Here is a 19054-nt window from a genome sequence, read left to right on the forward strand (position 1 = left end):
ATATCAGAGTATGAATAAGCAACTGTTGTTAAAAATATATAACCACAAGTTATTATTAACCATTACGTATCACTAATACAGCATTCAACAAATGTTCATAGGGTATGTGCTAACCACAGAGGAAAAGTAAAAAACCACAACTCTAATTAGATCTAAAAATGTATCCCAGATGTGTTTCTAATCACTCATCCTCTCTGCTCTGTTGCCTTTTGAAGTGCCTCAGAGGCATTAAACACTTCACAAGAGAGGCCATAGGTGACATATTTCCTCATTCTTTGCAATTCCAGACAGCAGCTCACACACATCACAACATAAAGGTCACAAACACAGACAGATGCCTGCTTGGAATACAAATGTTGCTCGGCTTGTTGTCTTCTGAGGAGCCCTCCACTCAGTGAGTTGTAACTGCAATACACTTGGCAGTTTGTCCTGTAATGTATCTGGCTGTGCCTTAGTGTCCACTCTGAGACTTGATTTCACAGAAAGTGGGCTTCACAGGACCAAGGGCTGTTTAATAATTTGATAATTATTAACTCAGTAGCAAAAGTAACCTCAGAGATCACTGATCCCACCTCCTAACCTTGTATTACACCCCTGACACATGCCATCTGGCCTCTACTTGGTGACCACTTCTCAGGGGTCTTTTCTTGGTTTTGGCCAGAAGGCAGGATAGTCACTGGGTTTCTTGGAACTCCAGAATAACCTTTGTTCTAGAACTGTCTGCATTATCCAGCACAAATCTAGTCAATCTTATATGTGGTAATGAGTTTGTAACCTCCTGCTAAGGGTTTGGAAACCCCTGGTGGCATAGTGTTAATAGCTATGGCCACTAAGCAGAACGTCGGCAATTCGAATCCACCAGGCTCTCCTTGGAAAGCCTATGGGGCAGTTCTACTTCTGTCCTATAGGGTTGCTATCAGCCAGAATCCACTTGACGGCAAAGGGCTTTTTTTTTTCTTTTGTTTTTGCTAAGTGTTTGAGCAACTGAAATGAAGAAACCTGAAGAGAAAGAAGTGAAGCAGCCAAGGCAAAGGGAAATAGGGTTGGAAAAACACAAAAGTAGCAATGGAAAAAAGAAAAGGAGATAAAATCTGGGAAACAGATGTGTAAAGGATGAGAGGCAAATAATAACCGCAAAGAGACTGAAGCTGGAAAGGATGCTCTGAAACCGATGGTTTCATGAAAGTGAAGCCTTCTTGTGTGTGTTCCAGAGAAGGGTCACTAGTTTGCTTTTCTGAAAAGTGCATTGTAGAAGCCAGTCTAAAAAAGCTGCATATGCTATAATTCCAACTATATCATATTTTGGAAAAGGCAAGTAGAGACAGTAAAAAGATCAGTGGTTATCAGGGATTCAGCGGGGAGGACAATAGGGATGAGGACAGTAGGGATGAGGACAAGGCATTTCTAGGCCAGTGAAGCTATTCTGCATAATACCATAATGGTGAATACATGACATTATGCATTTGCCAAATTCGAAAAAACTACAACACGAAGAGTGAACCCTAATGTAAACCATGGCTTTTAGTTAAGAATAATGTATCAATATTGGCTCCTCAATTGTAACAAATGCACCACACTAATGCAAGAAGTTAGGAGGAACTGTGTGCAGGGGTAAGAGGTGGCTTATGGGAGCTCTGTACTTTCTGTGCAATTTTCTGTAAACCTAAAACTGCTCTAAAAAATAAAACCTATTTGAAAAAAAAAAGGGCATTGTGAATGCTGTTTGGAGTGAATATGGTTACAAAGGTGAGGTAATGAGTTTTTTAGTTTTGCCAATTAAAGGGCAATTTAGCAAAGATTATCACGATTTTAAACATATATGTCAATTGAGCAACAACTCTATCGCCAAGGATCTTCCCGACAGATACGCAGATACAAGAACTATAGGTACAATGATGTTTTGTGATTTGTTTGTAGTTGCTAAAAACTGCAAACAATCCAAATGCGCATTAAGAGGGAATAGGTTAAATAAATCATGGTCCCTGCAAATATTTTAAGAAATGAGTTAAGTTTGTGTGTGCTGATATGGAAGGCTGTCCACATTGTATTATGAATAAAGTACATTGCAGAATATTTATACAAAGATGGAATTGTGATAAAAAGACATATGAGTATGCATATATTTTGTGTATCTTTGAACATTTCTAGAAACTCTATTTCTGGGGTTGTTTTGATGGGAAGGTGGAGAGTTTGCTGAGAGATTATTATTTTCCATTTTATGTCTTTCTGTACTGCTTTAACACGTATTGTCAGCATGAGCATGCGTGCACGTGTATAATACACACACAATTTAAAAATACTGTGTAGTTGTTAAAAAAAAGACAAAAAACTCCATTTGTACTGACATAAATTTCCAAAACATTAAGTGTAAAACACTAGTTCTGAAATGTTATGTGTATAATTTGATCCCATTTGTGTTTTTTTTTAAACTGTGTGTGTGTGTGTAAGAATTCATATATGAAACTCAAAAATTGTTTAACAATTTTACTTATGAGGAGTAGGACATGTCAGTGTAACCCGAATTTTAATTTCTTAAAAAACAAAACATTAAACTGTTTCTCCCATTTCCAGAAAGGGATATAATTATATAAGGGCTAGAAGAGACATGGTGGTAATCTAATTATTTCCACACTGTGGCCCTCAGAGTAAAATTGTAAATAAATGGTTCAAGATTTCTGAAAGTCTAATCACACATTAATCATCCCAAGTGAAAAACGCAAGGGCCAGCTTTGCCCAAGGTCACTGTCTTAGTCATTTAGTGCTGCTATAACGGAAATGCCACAAGTGGATAGCTTCAACAAACAAAAGTTTATTCTCTCACACTCCAGTAGGCTGGAAGTCCAAATTCAGGGTGTCAGCTCCAGAGGAAAGCTTTCTTTCTCTGTTGGCTCTGGAGGAAGGTCTTTCTCTTCCCCTGGACTAGGAGCTTTTCCACGCAAGGACCCTGGGTCCAAAGGACATGCTCTTCTCCCTGCACTATTTTCTAGGTGGTATGAGGTCCCCGTGTCTCTCTGCTTGCTTCTCTCTTTTATATCTCGAAACAGATTGACTTAAGACACAACCTAATCTTGTAGATTGAGTCCTGCCTCATTAACTGCCACTAATCCCACCTCATTAACATCATAGAGGTAGGATTTACAACACATAGGAAAATCACATCAGATAACAAAATGATGGACAATCACACAATACTGAGAATCATGGCCTAGAAAACTTGACGCAAATTTTGGGGGAAACCGTTTAATCCATGACAGTCACATTACAAATTTGTGGCAGAACCAGAAATAGAAACTAGTTGTCTTGACTTACAACTCTTTTTGATTCTATCCTACCTTGAACTATCTCTAAGAACAGCCAATATTTTTATTGTTCATTATTAATTCCATGATATTTACTGTGTGTCTATTACATACTAGGTACTTTGGTAGATGGTAGGGGGTACAAGGCAGTGCAAGACATGGATTCTGTCCTGGAAGAACTTGTAGGCAAGTCGAGGAGACCCTCAGTGGGAGGAGTGAATCTGGACAGGCCCCTCTATCCACAGGAGAACGAAGGCTTGTTCCCAGGATCCCCCCTCAAAGACTCTGGCACTATGTGCATCTGCACAGAGTCAAGAGGATAGGGCAACCCCACAATTTTTCTCCCTCTTCAGCCACAGCTTTAGAAGATAAAATAAGAATAATTTTTTTTTCAGTACATATTTGTGAAGCCCCAATTATGCATCAAGCAGACCAGATGCTGGTTACAGGGTAGCAAGCAAGATAAACACTACTACTGCCTATATGAACTTACCTTCTTTCTGACTTACCTTCACTAACTGATCGCTAAGCTAACAGAACTTAGACTTCAGTAGCCACACGTGACAAAGATCACAGAACTTATAAAAATAGTTCAGAAAAGTCACTAAACAAGCAAGAAATCAAACAATAAACATAAGATTATATAAATAATAAATTACAGTGAGGGTATGAGAGAAGAAATACAAGGTCCATGAGATCAAAAGAGATTGACCAAAGACATTTTTTGTTCATCTGGTCTGATTTATAAGCTGGAAAACATTAACTGCATGCCAAAATCCTGGTAATGATTTTTTTTTTTTTTAGTACTGGCGGCCACACGATGCTTGTATAATAAGCATTTTTTCATACATACCAATTCCTTTAATCAGGTGGCAGTTTGGAAGGTCTACGGATTCTACTCCTCCAGAGGCTCTAAGTCGATTTCTGTTTTAAAAAAAGAAACATCTATTTGTTTATGTATTCCCTGCCTTGTTTCAGAAAGGACTTAAGGAGGCTTACAGTAATATATAAAATACAGCATAAATCTAAAGCAGATGAAAGAAGCTAGAAAAACAAGGATAAGAACATAAAATAGCAACGGAAAACAAGTTAAAACAAAAAGTGCATATCACACAGTTCTATAGGGATAAGGTGGCAAAAGAAAGCCAATAACTCATCAAATAAAACTTCCAATGCAAATTTCTCTGCAAATATAAACATGACACCAGGTCATATTTCTCACAGCTCTAGTGTCTGGGAAAAGAGTAGAATCCGAGGCCATAGAGGAGCCAAACAACATTCCAATCCTCTGCAAAAATGACCATATGAGCATCATACAGTGATGGAAAGGAGACCAAGAGGAAATGACCTTGCTTAGAGCCTGGCACACAAAAGAAACCCCACAAGTATTTATTAAGAAATAAGAGAGAGGAGAAAGTATCATCCCCATGACAGTATTTACTGGGATGGGAAGGCTGGAGAACACCAACTACTTAACAAAACATGAGTTTTGGTGGTGTTGTTTCAAGAAAACTACGATCAAGAAATAATGAGAGGAGGAGGGGCCAAGACGGCAGAGTAGTCAAACGCTTCATGCAGTCCCTCTTAAAACAAGGACCAGAAAAAAACAAGTGAATTGATTAAGTATGATAATCTAGGAGCCCTGAACATCAACGGCAAAGTTGAGGAATCAGACTGAGGGGCAGGGGGAGGGAGAGATAGTTCAGAAGCAGCAAGAAGTTGCCAGACCTGACCCGGCAGGAACCAGCACCCTGCAGGCTGGATCAGCTGGTGTGCATGGTGAGGCAAGCAGTGGCGCTCAGGACGCATTTTCCACATCAGGAGAAACTGAGCAGTGGAGAGTCTGCTCAACCCTCCAGAACCGGAGAGAATTGGCACTCAGTCGGCAAAAGATAAGTACATGTGTCTAAATAAGTACCTGCGTCTAATCTACTATGTAGATCAAAAACACCCCATTTGGGAAGAACCTCTCTCCCATTTACCTGCCCCCTTCCCACTCTGCACTGGGTCTGGGCCGGCTTCAGCATTAACATGTCCCCTGGGCTGGAAGCAGTGTGCCCTGAGCCATTCTCCTGGCTTCAGAGAGGGAACAAATTAGCAAACAGGTAAAAATAATCTGCCACCTCCTCTAAGCTGGGAATTCAGGGCAGGAACAGCTCCTTTGCCTAGGAACAGACAGAAGAGGTCCACAGACCTTGAATGCCATCCACCCTTGCATAGACCTGTATGGGCTCATTTCAACAGCGTAGCCCTCATTAGCACAGTGCAACAGTCCCTGAAGCCTAATTTCAACTGTATCACATATAAGGTAGAGTGGTAGGTTTGAATCATTTGACATTACTCTGCCCATTAAGCAGGGTCCTCATGTACCCACATCAGGGGCCTGAGGACTGGTGGATCCACCTATACTACCTAACCACCCATGACAGTGGTCCACGAATAAGTGGTGCCTCCAGTCCAGGACACCTGAGCTGAATTCATATAAGAAAAGTAAACAGACTCTGGGCTCACATACCTAGTAGTAGCTCTAACCACCGGGTGACAGGATGTGAGTGGCACCAATAATCAAACTAGCTCACACAAACAGCCTATTTGGGCATATCAAAATGAAACAAAACAAGAATCTAAGACACATTAAGCAAACATAAACTAAATAAATATAATAACTTATTGATGGTTCAGAGACAAGAGTCAATATAAAATCACATAAAGGGGCAGACCATGATAGATTCAGCAAGCAATTTTTTGGAATTACTGGAGGTAGAATTCAAAAGATTAATATACAGAGCACTTCAGGAAGATCAGGAAGAAGAAACTGTCAACAACACACATACACACAAAAAAATGCATCAAAATGACAACACTAAACTAATACCTATCAATGATCACGCTGAATGTAAAGGGACTAAATGCACCAATAAAGAGACAGAGAGTGGGAGAATGGATTAAAAAAAAAAAAAACACAATTCACCTATATTCTGCCTACAAGAGACACAGCTTATACTTAAAGGCATAAACTAAAACTCACAGGATGGAAAAAAAATATATCAAGCAAACAACTATCCAAAAAGAGGAGGAGTTGCATTATTAATCTCTAACAAATTTTTTTTAACAAAATAGACTTTAAAGAAAAATCCACCACAAAGGATTAAGGAAGGACACTATATAACGATTAAAGGGTCAATACACCAGGAGGACATAATCATAATAAATACTTATACACCCTACAACAGGGCTCCAAAATTTATAAAAGAAACTCTAGCAGCATTGAGAAGAGAAATAGTTCCACAACAATAGTAGGAGACTTCAACACACCACTTTTGGTGAAGGACAGGACATTCAGAAAGAAGCTCAATAAAGACTCGGAAAATCTAAATGCCACAATCAACCATCTTGACCTCATAAACAGATAGAGAACACTCCATCCAACAGCAGCCGAGTATACTTTCTCTTCCAACACACATGGAACATTGCCCAGAATAGCCCACATATTAGGCCATAAAGCAATCCTTAAGAGAATCCAAAGCATTGAAATATTACAAAGCATCTTTTCTGACAATAAAGCCATAGAAGTAGAAATCAATAACAGAAAAAGCAAGGAAAAACAAAAATCAAACCCATGGAAACTGAACAACACCTTGCTCAAAAACTACTCTGTTATATAGAAGAAATTAAGGACAAAATAAAGAAATTCATAGAATCAGATCCTTTGGGACAAAACAAAAGCTGTGCTCAAAGGTCAATTTATGGCAATAAATGCATACATCCAAAAAGAAGAAAGGACCAAAATCAAAAACATTAACACTACAACTCTAACAAACAGAAGGAGAGGAGCAAAAGAAGCCCTTGGGCACCAGAAGAATGCAAATAATAAAAATCAGAGCAGAATTAAATGAAATTGAGAATTAGAAAAACAATTGAAAGAGTTAACAAGACCAAAAGCTGGTTCTTTGAAAAGATCAACAAAATTGATAAACCATTGGCCAAACTGACAAAAGAAAAACGGGAGGAAGCAGATAACCCAAATGAGAAATGAGATGGATATCATAACAGACTCAACTGAAATTAAAAGAATCATAACAGAATAGTATGAAAAACTGTACTCTAATCAATTTGAAAATCTAGAGGAAATGGACAAATTTCTAGAACATATTACCTACCTAAGCTAACACAAACAGAGGTAAAACAAATAAACCTATAACAAAGGAAGAGATTGAAAAGGTAATCAAAAAACTCCTAACAAAAAAAAGCCCTGGCCCTGACTATTTCACTGGAGAATTCTACCAAAGCTTCAGAGATGAGTTAACAACACTACTACTGAAGGTATTTCAGAGCATAGAAAAGGACGGAATACTCCCAAACTCATTCTATGAAGCCAGCATAACCCTGATACCAAAACCAGGTAAAGACACCACAAAAAAAAAAAAAGAAAATTACAGAACAATATCCCTCATGAACATAGATGCAAAAATCCTCAACAAAATTCTAGCCAATAGAATTCGACAACATAACACAAAAATAATTCACTATGGCTATCATGGACTGAATTATGTCCCCCCTCCTCCAAATGTATGTATCAATTTGGCTGGGCCATGATTCCCCATATTGTGTGGTTGTCCTCTATTTTTTATTGTAATTTTATGTTAGAGAAGATTAGGATGGAATAGTAATTTTATGTTAAAAAGAATTAGGGTGGGATTGTAATATCCTTCCAGTTCACATCCCTGATCAACTGTAAGGGGAGTTTTCCTGGGGTGTGACCTGCACCACATTTTCTCTCTCAAGAGATAAAAGGAAAGTGAAGCTAACAGAGAGTGGGGACCTCATACTACCAAGAAAGCAGTGCCGGGAATACAGCGTGTCCTTTGGACCTGCGGTTCCTGCACTGAGATGCTCCCAGACCAAGGGAAGACTGATGTATCACAAGGACCTTCCTCAGAACCGACAGAGAGAGAAAGCCTTCCCCTGGAGCTGACGTCCTGAATTTGGACTTGTAGCCCACCCAACTGTGAGAGAATAAACTTCTCTTGTTAAAGCCATCCACTTGTGGTATTTCTGTTATAATAGCACTAGATGACTAACACAGTGACCAAGTGGAACTCATACCACGTATGCAGGGATGGTTCAACGCTAGATAAACAATCGACGTAATCCATCACATAAATAAAACAAAAGACAAGAACCACATGATCTTACCAATTGATGTAGAAAAGGCATTTGACGAAGTCCAACACCAATTCATGATAAAAACTCTCAGCAAAATAGGAATAGAAATGAAATTTCTCAACATAATAAAGGGCATTTATACAAAGCCAACAGCCAGCATCATTCTAAATGGAGAGAGTCTGGAAGCATTCCCCTTGAGAATGGGAATCAGTCAAGAATGTGCTTTATCACTACTCTTATTCAACACTGTGCTGGAGGTCCTAGCCAAAGTAATTAGGCTAGAAAAAGAAATAAAGGGCATCCAAATTGGCAAGGAAGAAGTAAAAGTATCTCTATTTGCAGATGATACGATCTTATACACAGAAAACCCCAAAGAAAATTCACAAGAAAACTACTGGAACTAATGGAAGATATCAGCAAAGTATCAGGATATGAGACAAACATACAAAAATCAGTTGGATTCCTCTACACCAACAAAGAGAAGATTGAAGAGGAAATCACCAAATCAATACCATTTACAATAGCCCCCAGGAAGATAAAATACTTAGGAATAAATCTAACCAGAGACATAAAAGACCTATACAAAGAAAACTACAAGACACTACTGCAAGAAATCAAGAGACCTACACAAGTGGAAAAACATACCTTGCTCATGGATAGGAAGACTCAACATTGTGAAAATGTCTATTCTACCCAAAGCAATCTACACATGCAATGCAATCCCGATCCAAATTCCAATGGCATTTTTTAATGAGATGGAGAAACAAATCACCAACTTCACATGGAAAGGGAAGAGGCCCCGGATAAGTAAAGCATTACTGAAGAAGAAGAAGAACAAAGTGGGAGGCCTCATATTACCTCATTTTAGAACGTATTATACCACCATGGTAGTTAAAACAGCCTGGTACTGGTACAACAACGGATACATAGATCAAGGGAACCGAATTGAGAATCCAGACGTAAATTCATCCACCTATGGGCAGCTGATATTTGACAAAGGCGCAAAGTCCATTAAATGGGGAAAAGGCAGTCTGTTTAACAAATGGTGCTGGCATAACTGGATATCCATCTGCAAAAAAATGAAACAAGACCCATACTTCACACGATGCACAAAAGCTAACTCAAAATGGATCAAAGGCCTAAAAACAAAATCTAAAACAATAAAGATCATAGAAGAAAAAATAGGGACAATGCTAGGAGCCCTAATACATGGCATAAAATACAAAACATTACTAACAATGCACAAACACCAGAAGAGAAACTAGACAACTAGGAGCTCCTAAAAATCAAATGCTTAATATGCTCATACAAAGACTTCACCAGAAGAGTAAAAAGGCAACCTACAGAGTGGGAAAAAATTTTTGGCTACGAAAAATCTGATCAGCATCTAATCTCTAAAATCTACAAGATATTCCAAAACCTCAACAACAAAAAGACAAATAACCCAACTAAAAAATGGGCAAAAGATATGAACCGGCACTTCACCAAAGAAGACACTCAGGCAGCTAACAGATATATGAGGAAATGCTCACAATCAGTAGCTACTAGTGAAATGCAAATCAAAACTACCATGAGATACCATCTCACCCCAACGAGGCTACCATTAATCCAAAAATCATAAAATAATGAATGTTGGAGAGGTTGTGGAGAGACTGGAACACTTATACTCTGCCGGTGGGAATGTAAAATGGTACAAGCACTTTGGAAATCGATTTGGTGCTTCCTTAAAAAGCTAGAAATGGAACTACCATACAATTAGCAAACCCACTCCTTGGAATACATCCTAGAGAAATAAGAGCCCTCACATGAATAGATATTTGCACACCCATGTTCACTGCAGCACTGTTAACAATAGTAAAAAGATGGAGACAACGTAGGTGCCCATCAACGGATGAATGGATAAACAAGTTACGGTATATTCACAGAATGGAATACTACGCACTGATAAAGAGCAACAATGAACCCGCGAAACATCTGATAACATGGATGAATCAAGAAGGCACTATGCTGAGTGAAATTAGTCAGTCTCAAAAGGACAAATATTGTATGAGACCACTATAATAACAACTCAAGAAAAGGTTTAAACAGAGAAGAAAACATTCTTTGATGGTTATGAGAGTCAGGAGGGAGGGAGAAGCAAATTCACTAACTAGTAGTAGACAAGAATTATCTTAGGTGAAGAGAAGGACAATACATGATACAGAGGAAGTCAGCATAGCTGGACTAAACAAAAAGCTAAGAAGTTTCCTGAATACAACCAAACACTTAGAGGGAGAGAGTAGCAGTGGTAGGGGTCTGGGGACCATAGCTTCAGGGGACATCTAGGCCAATTGGCATAACAAAGTTTATTAAGAAAATGTTCTGCATCCCACTTTGGTGAGTGGCATCTGGGGTCTTAAAAGCTATCGAGTGGCCATCTAAGATGCGTAAATTGGTCCCAACCCACCTGGAGCAAAGGAGAATGAACACCAAAGGCACCAGGAAAATATGAGCCCAAGAGACAGAAAGGGCCACATAAACCAGAGACTCCAACAGCCTGAGACCAGAAGAACTAGATCGTGCTCAGCTACCACCAATGCCCTCCCTGATAGGGAACACAGCAGACAGTCCCTGACGGAGCAGGAAAAAAGTTGGGTACAGAACTCAAATTCTCGTAAAAAGACAGGACTTAATGGTCTAACTGAGACTGGAGCGACCCTGAAAGACATGGCCCCTGGACTCTCTGTTAGCCCCAAACTGAAACCATTCCCGAAGCCAGCTCTTCAGGTAAATATTAGACTGGACTACAAGACATAAAATGATACTTGTGAAGAGTGTGCTTCTTAGCTCAAGTAGACACATGAGACTAATCAATGGGTGTCTCCTGTCCAGAGGTGAGATGAGAAGGCAGAAAGGGATAGGAGCTGGTTGAACGGACAAGGGAAATCCAGGGTAGAAAGGAGGAGTGTGTTGTCACATTATAGAGAAAGCAACGAGACTAATTTGAGAGACTAATTTGAACTGGAAACTTGCACTTAAAGCACACACACAAAGAAAAGATCATGTATCAAGCCAAATAGTGTTGGCTTAGAAACATATTACATCGTTGCACAATCCTGCACTCTTTATCTTTTTTTTTTTTAATATTTATTCATTTACTTTAACTGCTCCTCCTATAACATTTCTTCCCTTGATATAAATAAATAGATAAAAAATAATAATAATGAGAGAATGTTGAACACGAATAGGGTATCTTCCCCCTTCCTCTCAAGAAGCAGTTTGGGCAACCACATGTGGGACCTATCGTTTTGAAGGACACACATAGGTTTTCTCACCTTCTCTTTCTGTTCTCTATTGCCGTAAATAATAACAGTAGCCACTTGCAGAGTACTGCACCCAGTTTGTTCTCAGACTGCGTGGCTGTTTCCACTCTGCCGCCATGCGAACGTCATCAATCACACCAGTCTTTCCCTTTCACCCAGAGCCAACTTCAGAGGGTGTTCAAGGCAACCACTACTAATCTATTAAAATGGACACTCAAGATGAGACCTATTTGCTTTATCCGTTCTAGGTTCCTTCAGTTTTTCTCTCTTTTCCTTCATTTTTTGGTTTTTTGTTTGCTTTTCCACTGGAATTCTGTTATTTTCCTTTTAATTACAATTATACAGTGGGTATAATACAGCAAAGAAGCCCTCGTGGTGCACTTGTTAAGTGCTCAGCCACTAACTGAAAGGTCGGCAGTTCAAACCCACCAACTGCTCCATGGGAGAAAAGACCTGATGATCTGCTCCCAGAAAGATTTCAGAGTAGGAAACCCTATGGGACAGTTCTACTTTGTCCTATAGGGTCGTTATGAGTCAGAATCGACTCAACAGCACACAACAACAACATAATTCAGGAAAAAGCATATACAGTACTGGCTTCCTTCAATTATGCTGGCAGTCACTGCCCAAATGACCCTCACAGGAAACATGTGATCAGGGTTCTTACCAGGGGTCCACTGACCTTCAAAAGGTCCACGGACAGAATTCAAGGAACTTGGGTCGTGAAAAAAATAATCTCTATTTTAATCTCTAACGGAAAATGAGCATTTCCTTTGATGATGAATGTGGGCAACAAACCACAGTACTACCAGCAGTATCTTTGACTCTGTCACGAAGAAAAATTACAGATATTTTTATAACATATTTCAGTTGTAGATATCTCAAATACCATTTACACTAACCACTTTGCCAAAATATCTACTGCTAGATATCAATCTACATCTAGATCTTTTATTACTTTTACATTAAATTCTATTCAGATACTTTAAAAAGAAACAATGTTATTATGTCATAAATTAGATTTTAAAAATAGTTTGATGACAGTATTTAAATATGGTTGGCTTCCTTTGCAATCCTATGTATTTTATTTTATGCATTTAAAAACATTATGCTGAGGAGTCATCAAAGCTTCACCAGACTGCCAAAGGGGTCCGTGGCAGAAAACGTTCAAGAACCTACGTTGGACATCACTGTCATCATAAAACCAGGTGCTGTCAAGTCAGAATCGACTCATATGTGTCTGAGTAGAACTGCACTCCATAGGGTTTTCAAAGGCTGATTTATGGAGGCAGATCATCAGGCCTTTCTTTCAAGGCACCTCTGGGTGAACTGGAATCTTCAACCTTTCAGTTAGCAGCTGAGTTGCTTGTTAACTGTTGGCACACCCAGGGACTCCTACTGAGCACTTACTATGTGTGTGCACGGCACTGAACCCACACGCTATTCTAAGTATTTTGCATGTATAAAATCATCTATTTCTCACAATCCCACTCCATGGCAGGTGGTATTATTATCTCCAGCCTACAGATTAAGGAGCTCTGGTGGTACAGTGGTTAAGCGCTCAGCTGCTAAGCAAAAGGTCAGCAGTTTGAACCTACCAGCTGCTCTGCAGGAGAAAAATGTGGCAGCCTGCTTCCATAAGGATTGCAGCCTTAGAAACCCTATGGGGCAGTTCTACTCTGTCCTACAGAGAGAGTCACCATGAGTTGGAATGGACTGGAGGGCAATGGGTTTGGTTTGGTTTAGTGGAGTCAGGAAATTAGTTCAGGCTATCTGCCCTAAAGCACAAACTCTTAACCAACAGTTATTAACACGAAATCAATCTCTATTTCTTTCACTTCAGAAATAGCATTCCCCATCCCGAGTGGAATGAGACTGTGTGGTGTTCTTTGGGGTTGTTAGTTACCCTCTTGCATCACCGTGCATTTGCTGTACAGCAAGGGTACACTGTGCTGTGGCGCCACTATCCCTCGGCCAATTGGAAATAGGGTGTTACCACCTGGTGTTACTTTGTTCCACATCTCACTGCCTTTGGGTTCAGAAACACTGGTTTGCAATCCGTAGATTATGAAATCCTTTTATATACACATTTACATACAGACGAACTAGAGCTTTATCTTTTATACACAGACTTTGCAAAGCTCCTGGGGCCCCTGTGATACCTACACTAATTAACTACGAATTCGGGCTTAGGCATGTAAAGCTGGGAGAAAATGTGCTCCAGTGGCAGAAAATCTTCCCACAGAAAATAAGAGTCTGTGGAGGAACTAGGCAAACTGTGTTTGAATTCAGAAGGCCTAGCTTGGAGTCAAGGTTCCAGCACTACCTACCTGTCAGACTAATTAGTTAACCTCGCCGAGCCTGCTCTGACATCTATAATATAGAAGTGAAGACATCTCTGAAGGCTGAATATAGTGAAGGCATAAATATAAAAGGGCTTTCTTCCCAAATGTCAGATACTTTGGTCTAATATAAAGAACCTTCTACACTTTGGGACTTTTTGCACAGTGACCAGCACATAGTAGCTACACAATAAATGGTGAGGATGGTGGTTAAAAAAAAAAAAAAAGGAGGCTCCTTCAGAGGTGTGTTCAAATGCAGACTGGATAGCTTCTTGGTGGAGCTGTCATAAAAGGTCTCTCTCTGGCATCCAGTGAAATGTTCAGACAATTTTTTGGGGAGTTCCTGCCCTCTCATAGGTGTTTGATGCACACTAGTATCTCGATTCATTCCAAGTCATGCACTTTGCAATAGCGAGCCACTGGCCTGGGAATATTTGCGTATTTCCATTTCTCCTTTATGGCTCAACTAGGGAGGGGTAGAAAAGGTAGGTGTAGTATGTCATCTTCCCCTGGGAACCTTAGCCAGTTACTGTTCAGAAGGAAAATGAGGCAACTCTAATTACATTTATTTATCCGGGACATTAAAAAACAGCAACAACAACAAAAAACAGTTGTTGTTAATTCCGACTCATGGTGACGTATCATGTGTTTCAGAGAAGAACTTCACTCCACAGGGCTTTCAATGGCTATGATCTTTTGGAAGTAGGTTGTCAGGGCTTTCTCTGAGTGGATTCAAACCACCAACCTTTTGGTTAGTAGCCAAGCGCTAAATCACCTGCGCCACCCAGGACTCTCATCTGGGACACCTTATATTAAAAAACTATCCATTGTTGGTCTGAAATTCAAGTTGAAATTTATCTGTGCATTTCTGGGGAGAAAAAAAATAACTTTAATGACAAAGCATCATCTTCAAAAATAGAATAGTGAAATAGGAGGCACCCGACTGGAGTTAAAAACAAAACAACACAACAACAAAAACAGCCTCTGTCCTTCCCTCTTCCTCTGAAGAGTCTTTCCTTTTTGGGAAGGTAGGAACATGCTACTTTTGCAGATAGACTCTAAGCTTCCCAAAGGAAAAATGTCATGCTTTTGAGCACTCCAGCAAACTCTGTAAAGAGTGGGCTCCTGTCCTCATTCACCTCCACATAGGACTGCCAGGTAAAATACAGGATGCCCAGGTAAATTTCGAATTTCAGATAAATGATGAATTATATTTTAGTATAATGATGTCTCAAATATTTCATAGTTATACTAAAAATGATTTGTTGTTTATCTAAAATTCAAATTCAACAGCCAGTCTGTATTTTTATTTGCTAAATCTAGCAACTCTCATCCCAAACCAACATCCTCACATCAGCTTATTTGGGGCTTCAATTATCTAATAAAGTTGTTGCTGTTGGGTGCCATCGAGTTGACTCTGTCTGAGTCATAGCAACCATGTGACAGAGTCGAGCTGCCCTCAGAGGGTTTTCTTGGCTGTAATCTTTACGGAAGCAGATTGCCAGGTCTTTCTCCTGTATAGCCGCTGGGTAGGTTTGAACCACCAACCTTTCAGTTAGCAGCCAAGTGCTTAACCATTCTACCACCAGGCCTCTTATCCAATAAAGTTACTGCCCTATAAAGTTATTACCCAATAAAGTTTATCATACAGTCATTATTAAGAAAAGATGAATAAATTATAAATTACCTATCAGGCGTGTTCTATGTCAATAAGCCTTATTTACCTTTTCTTAGTTTGCAACTATAACAGTTTTCATTCAAAGGGGCTTAAATTTAAAACCTTAAAATTAATAAGAAGAGAAAAACATTTACTGTTAATGGAGAAAACTCTAACTTGGTAGTGTGAACATCAGTGACAACTTCACGGGCTTGTGAATTTGGGTGGTTGCTATGAGTCGAAATCAACTAGACAGCAACGAGTTTGGGTTTTTTGATTTGTCTTTGAAACTGAGGGTAGGACAGATTATACAAAATCATCCAATTCAGGAATGGTCTGCAGAGCAGGATTGATATTTACATAACATGAAAGGTAAGCTCAGGAGGTCCATATCCTACCTCTAAGCCTCCTCCTTCATATCCGGCACCCCCTACCCATACATGTAACCCCTCTCCTTGCATCCTTTTTTCATCAGATGAAGCCACTAGACAGTTGAGTCCAAAACTCTAGTATTACCTTTGACTTCCCTGTCATCCCTGGGATTCAGGAGTTTGGACTCTTGTTATTCTCTCCAAAGTACTGCAGTGTCTTAACTAGTTTCCCTGTATCTATGCTCTCTGGAGTCTCTGAGTGATGCAAACGGTTAACACGATTGGCTGCTAATCAAAAGGTCAGAGGTTCTAGTGCACCCAGAGGCACCTAGGAAAAACGGCCTGGTGATCTACTTCCAAAAAAATCTGTCATTGTAAACTCTATGGACACAGTCCTACTCTGTCACCATGAGTTGGAGTTGACTCCACAGATAACTAGCATACTCTTCTGTGTTCTAGTACTTCTAACCCTGACTGCACATTAGAATTATCAGGAGAGCCTTTAAAAATAAAAACTACCAATGCCTGGGCCCTACCCTGACCAAATGAATCAGAAACTCTGGGAGTGAGACCTATACATCAGCCTTTCAGCAGACCCAGATGTGCAGCCGGAATGGAGAACCACTGCTCTACTCCACTCCATCCTTCCAGGTTCATCTCTAGAAAACGTAACTGGTTATCTACCAAACCCACTGCCGTTGAGTCAACTCCAACTCACGGTGATCCTAGAGGATGAAGTAGAACTACCCCATAGGGTTTCCAAGGCTTTAAATCTTTATGGAGGCAGACTGCCACATCTTTCTCTTTCCGTGCAGCTGGTGGGTTCAACCTACTGACCTTTTGGTTTGCAGTTGAGTGCTTTAACCATTGTACCACCAGGGCTCTTTCCAACTGGTTACACAGAATCCTTTTTAAAAATATATATATCAATAAAAATATATATATATCAATAGTCTCCCTTTGCCAACTTTTCAACCTATATTTTAACAGTCTCGAAACCTATCCTTACCCATCCTCTACTGTTCTCATCCCTTAACTTTATACTACTCTCCAATAGGTCTATTTTTAGTCTCCTAACTTTCCCATCTTACTGCCCTTTCTCACACTGCACTTTCCATCTGGTATGGCCTCCTTCATCCCCAGAGTGCTCCACCCATCCTTCAAGGCCAATGTCAATGTCTCCTCCTCCTTCTTCAACTCCATCTTCAGTGAAGGTAATCCCTCCTCTTCAAGCCTTATAGGGGTTTGCTTATATCTGTCCTGGATATATATTTAATTTCTTCCTCCCTTACAATACAGTAAATGCCTTAGTACTCTATTACAAGTACCTAGAAAAGCATATTATCCATCGTTAGGTGTTCCAGATTTCTTGAAATTTTTTTCATGAGGCTTATAAGATTTGAATTGGTACCTTAAAAAAATATGATGTCTACCCACCAGCAGTTTTTTTTTTTTTTTTTTTTGGCTATAACCAAAATGTGAGCCGTAGTAGTGCCTGCATGTATTCGGCATTCTGAACTTTAGGGTTCCCAGGTGAATAGGTAAATACGGAAGTGATGTAGGAGCAGTAGCTGAGTATCTCAAGTGTTTTTGATCTACAGGGCCAGGATTAGAGAGCAGAAGTTTCTCAAACTATGCAGAGAAGGATGAAGAACAATTTTACTAAGGACGCGGGCTGGCGTGAGCAACAAAAGAAAAGCAATACCAATGACCTCAAATAAGTCTTTATAATTAAAGTTTCAATGCATGAGTAATTACTTTTGTTTTAAGTTAAAACATTACGTTTGCCCTGGAACCAATGCAAAGCAACAGCTTGTCAACCTAGGCTGAAAAGAAAGTAGCAGAGGCTTAGAAACTGTCTAGAAGGTTGCCCAGATTCTGTCCTAACTTGGCTGGTTTAACCAAAAGCTGAGCGTGGGGGCGGGGATATTCAACTAACTAGTGAGCAGAGACAATCAAAAGTTCTTCAACTCCTGCCGAGGGTCCCAGGCCCCAGAATCGCGCCTCTGGAATCCCGGCCTCCGCCCTTGCCGGCGGCTGCCTGCGGGCTCCCGCAACCGAGGCTGGGGACCCAGGGGCCCGGGCAGGCTGCCGGGGAGGGGTGTCCGGGGGCACACCTCGCTGGCCTGGCTGCGCGCACGAGGGCTCCATTGGAGAAGGCCTCACCTACCTGAGGGCGAGGAACCTCTCGCCCAGGAGCGCCAGCGATATCCCCAGCAGGCTCACAGCCACCAGCCGCCCCATGGCGCGGGAGCCGGGCGCACGCCTCGTCCGGCCTGGGCAGGCAGTGCAACGGGCGGTGCCCGCTTCCCTGTTACGCCGGCGCCTGGCCGGGCTCCGCCCCGTCACCGGCTTCTGCGGGGCCCCTGTCCCGGGGCCACGGAGGCTCCGCCCTCGGCCCAGCCCTCGGCCTTTGTCCCCAGAAACCTATGTCCCCCAAAGCATACTTCCCCAGATACTTTCCATGGCACGGGGAACCGTCCCCCATGCCCTGGTCTAAGCTGACGGCTGAAACTTGGAATTCCCTCTCCTCCTTTTCCGAACAACCAGCCCACACAAAACCCAAAAGCAGTATGCGTACCATTCTCACTTCCCACTCTTCCAAGAGGTTCCTTACTCGCTATTCTGATAAGAAACTAATATTTTTTATTTTTTAATTACCAGGAAAAAAAAAAAGGAAACGAACATGTAAGTATCTCACGTCAGAATTACCACTTTTTACAACAGGATGGTAATGAGAGGAAAGGAACGTCCTGTATTTAGTAATACTTCATCTAGCCTAGAGACCTAAGGATTTAGACACTTCTTTTTGATCCAAACCCAGTTTATGGGACTAAAAGTTTTTTTTTTTTAATTTATTTTTAACTTTACCAACGTGAAGAAATAAAGGAAAACATATACATATGTATATGTATCA

The 19054-nt window shown here is 40.5% G+C and overlaps 1 protein-coding gene across 1 annotated transcript in view; it reads right to left on the reverse strand.

Annotated features, from left to right (window-relative positions):
• The window catches only part of PON2 (paraoxonase 2), a 49642-nt gene extending 31202 nt beyond the window's left edge, over positions 1-18440 (reverse strand). Inside the window, exons 1-2 of the mRNA XM_010587257.3 lie at positions 18308-18440; positions 4153-4223 (exon numbers count right to left, since the gene is read on the reverse strand). Of these exons, the coding sequence (XP_010585559.1) occupies positions 4153-4223; positions 18308-18381 (145 nt within the window). The 5' untranslated portion in view covers positions 18382-18440. The remainder of the gene's footprint in view (positions 1-4152; positions 4224-18307) is intronic.
• Positions 18441-19054: the final 614 nt, after the last annotated feature.

This window comes from Loxodonta africana, chromosome 8, assembly GCF_030014295.1.
Source record: "Loxodonta africana isolate mLoxAfr1 chromosome 8, mLoxAfr1.hap2, whole genome shotgun sequence".
Taxonomy (NCBI): Eukaryota; Metazoa; Chordata; class Mammalia; order Proboscidea; family Elephantidae; genus Loxodonta; species Loxodonta africana.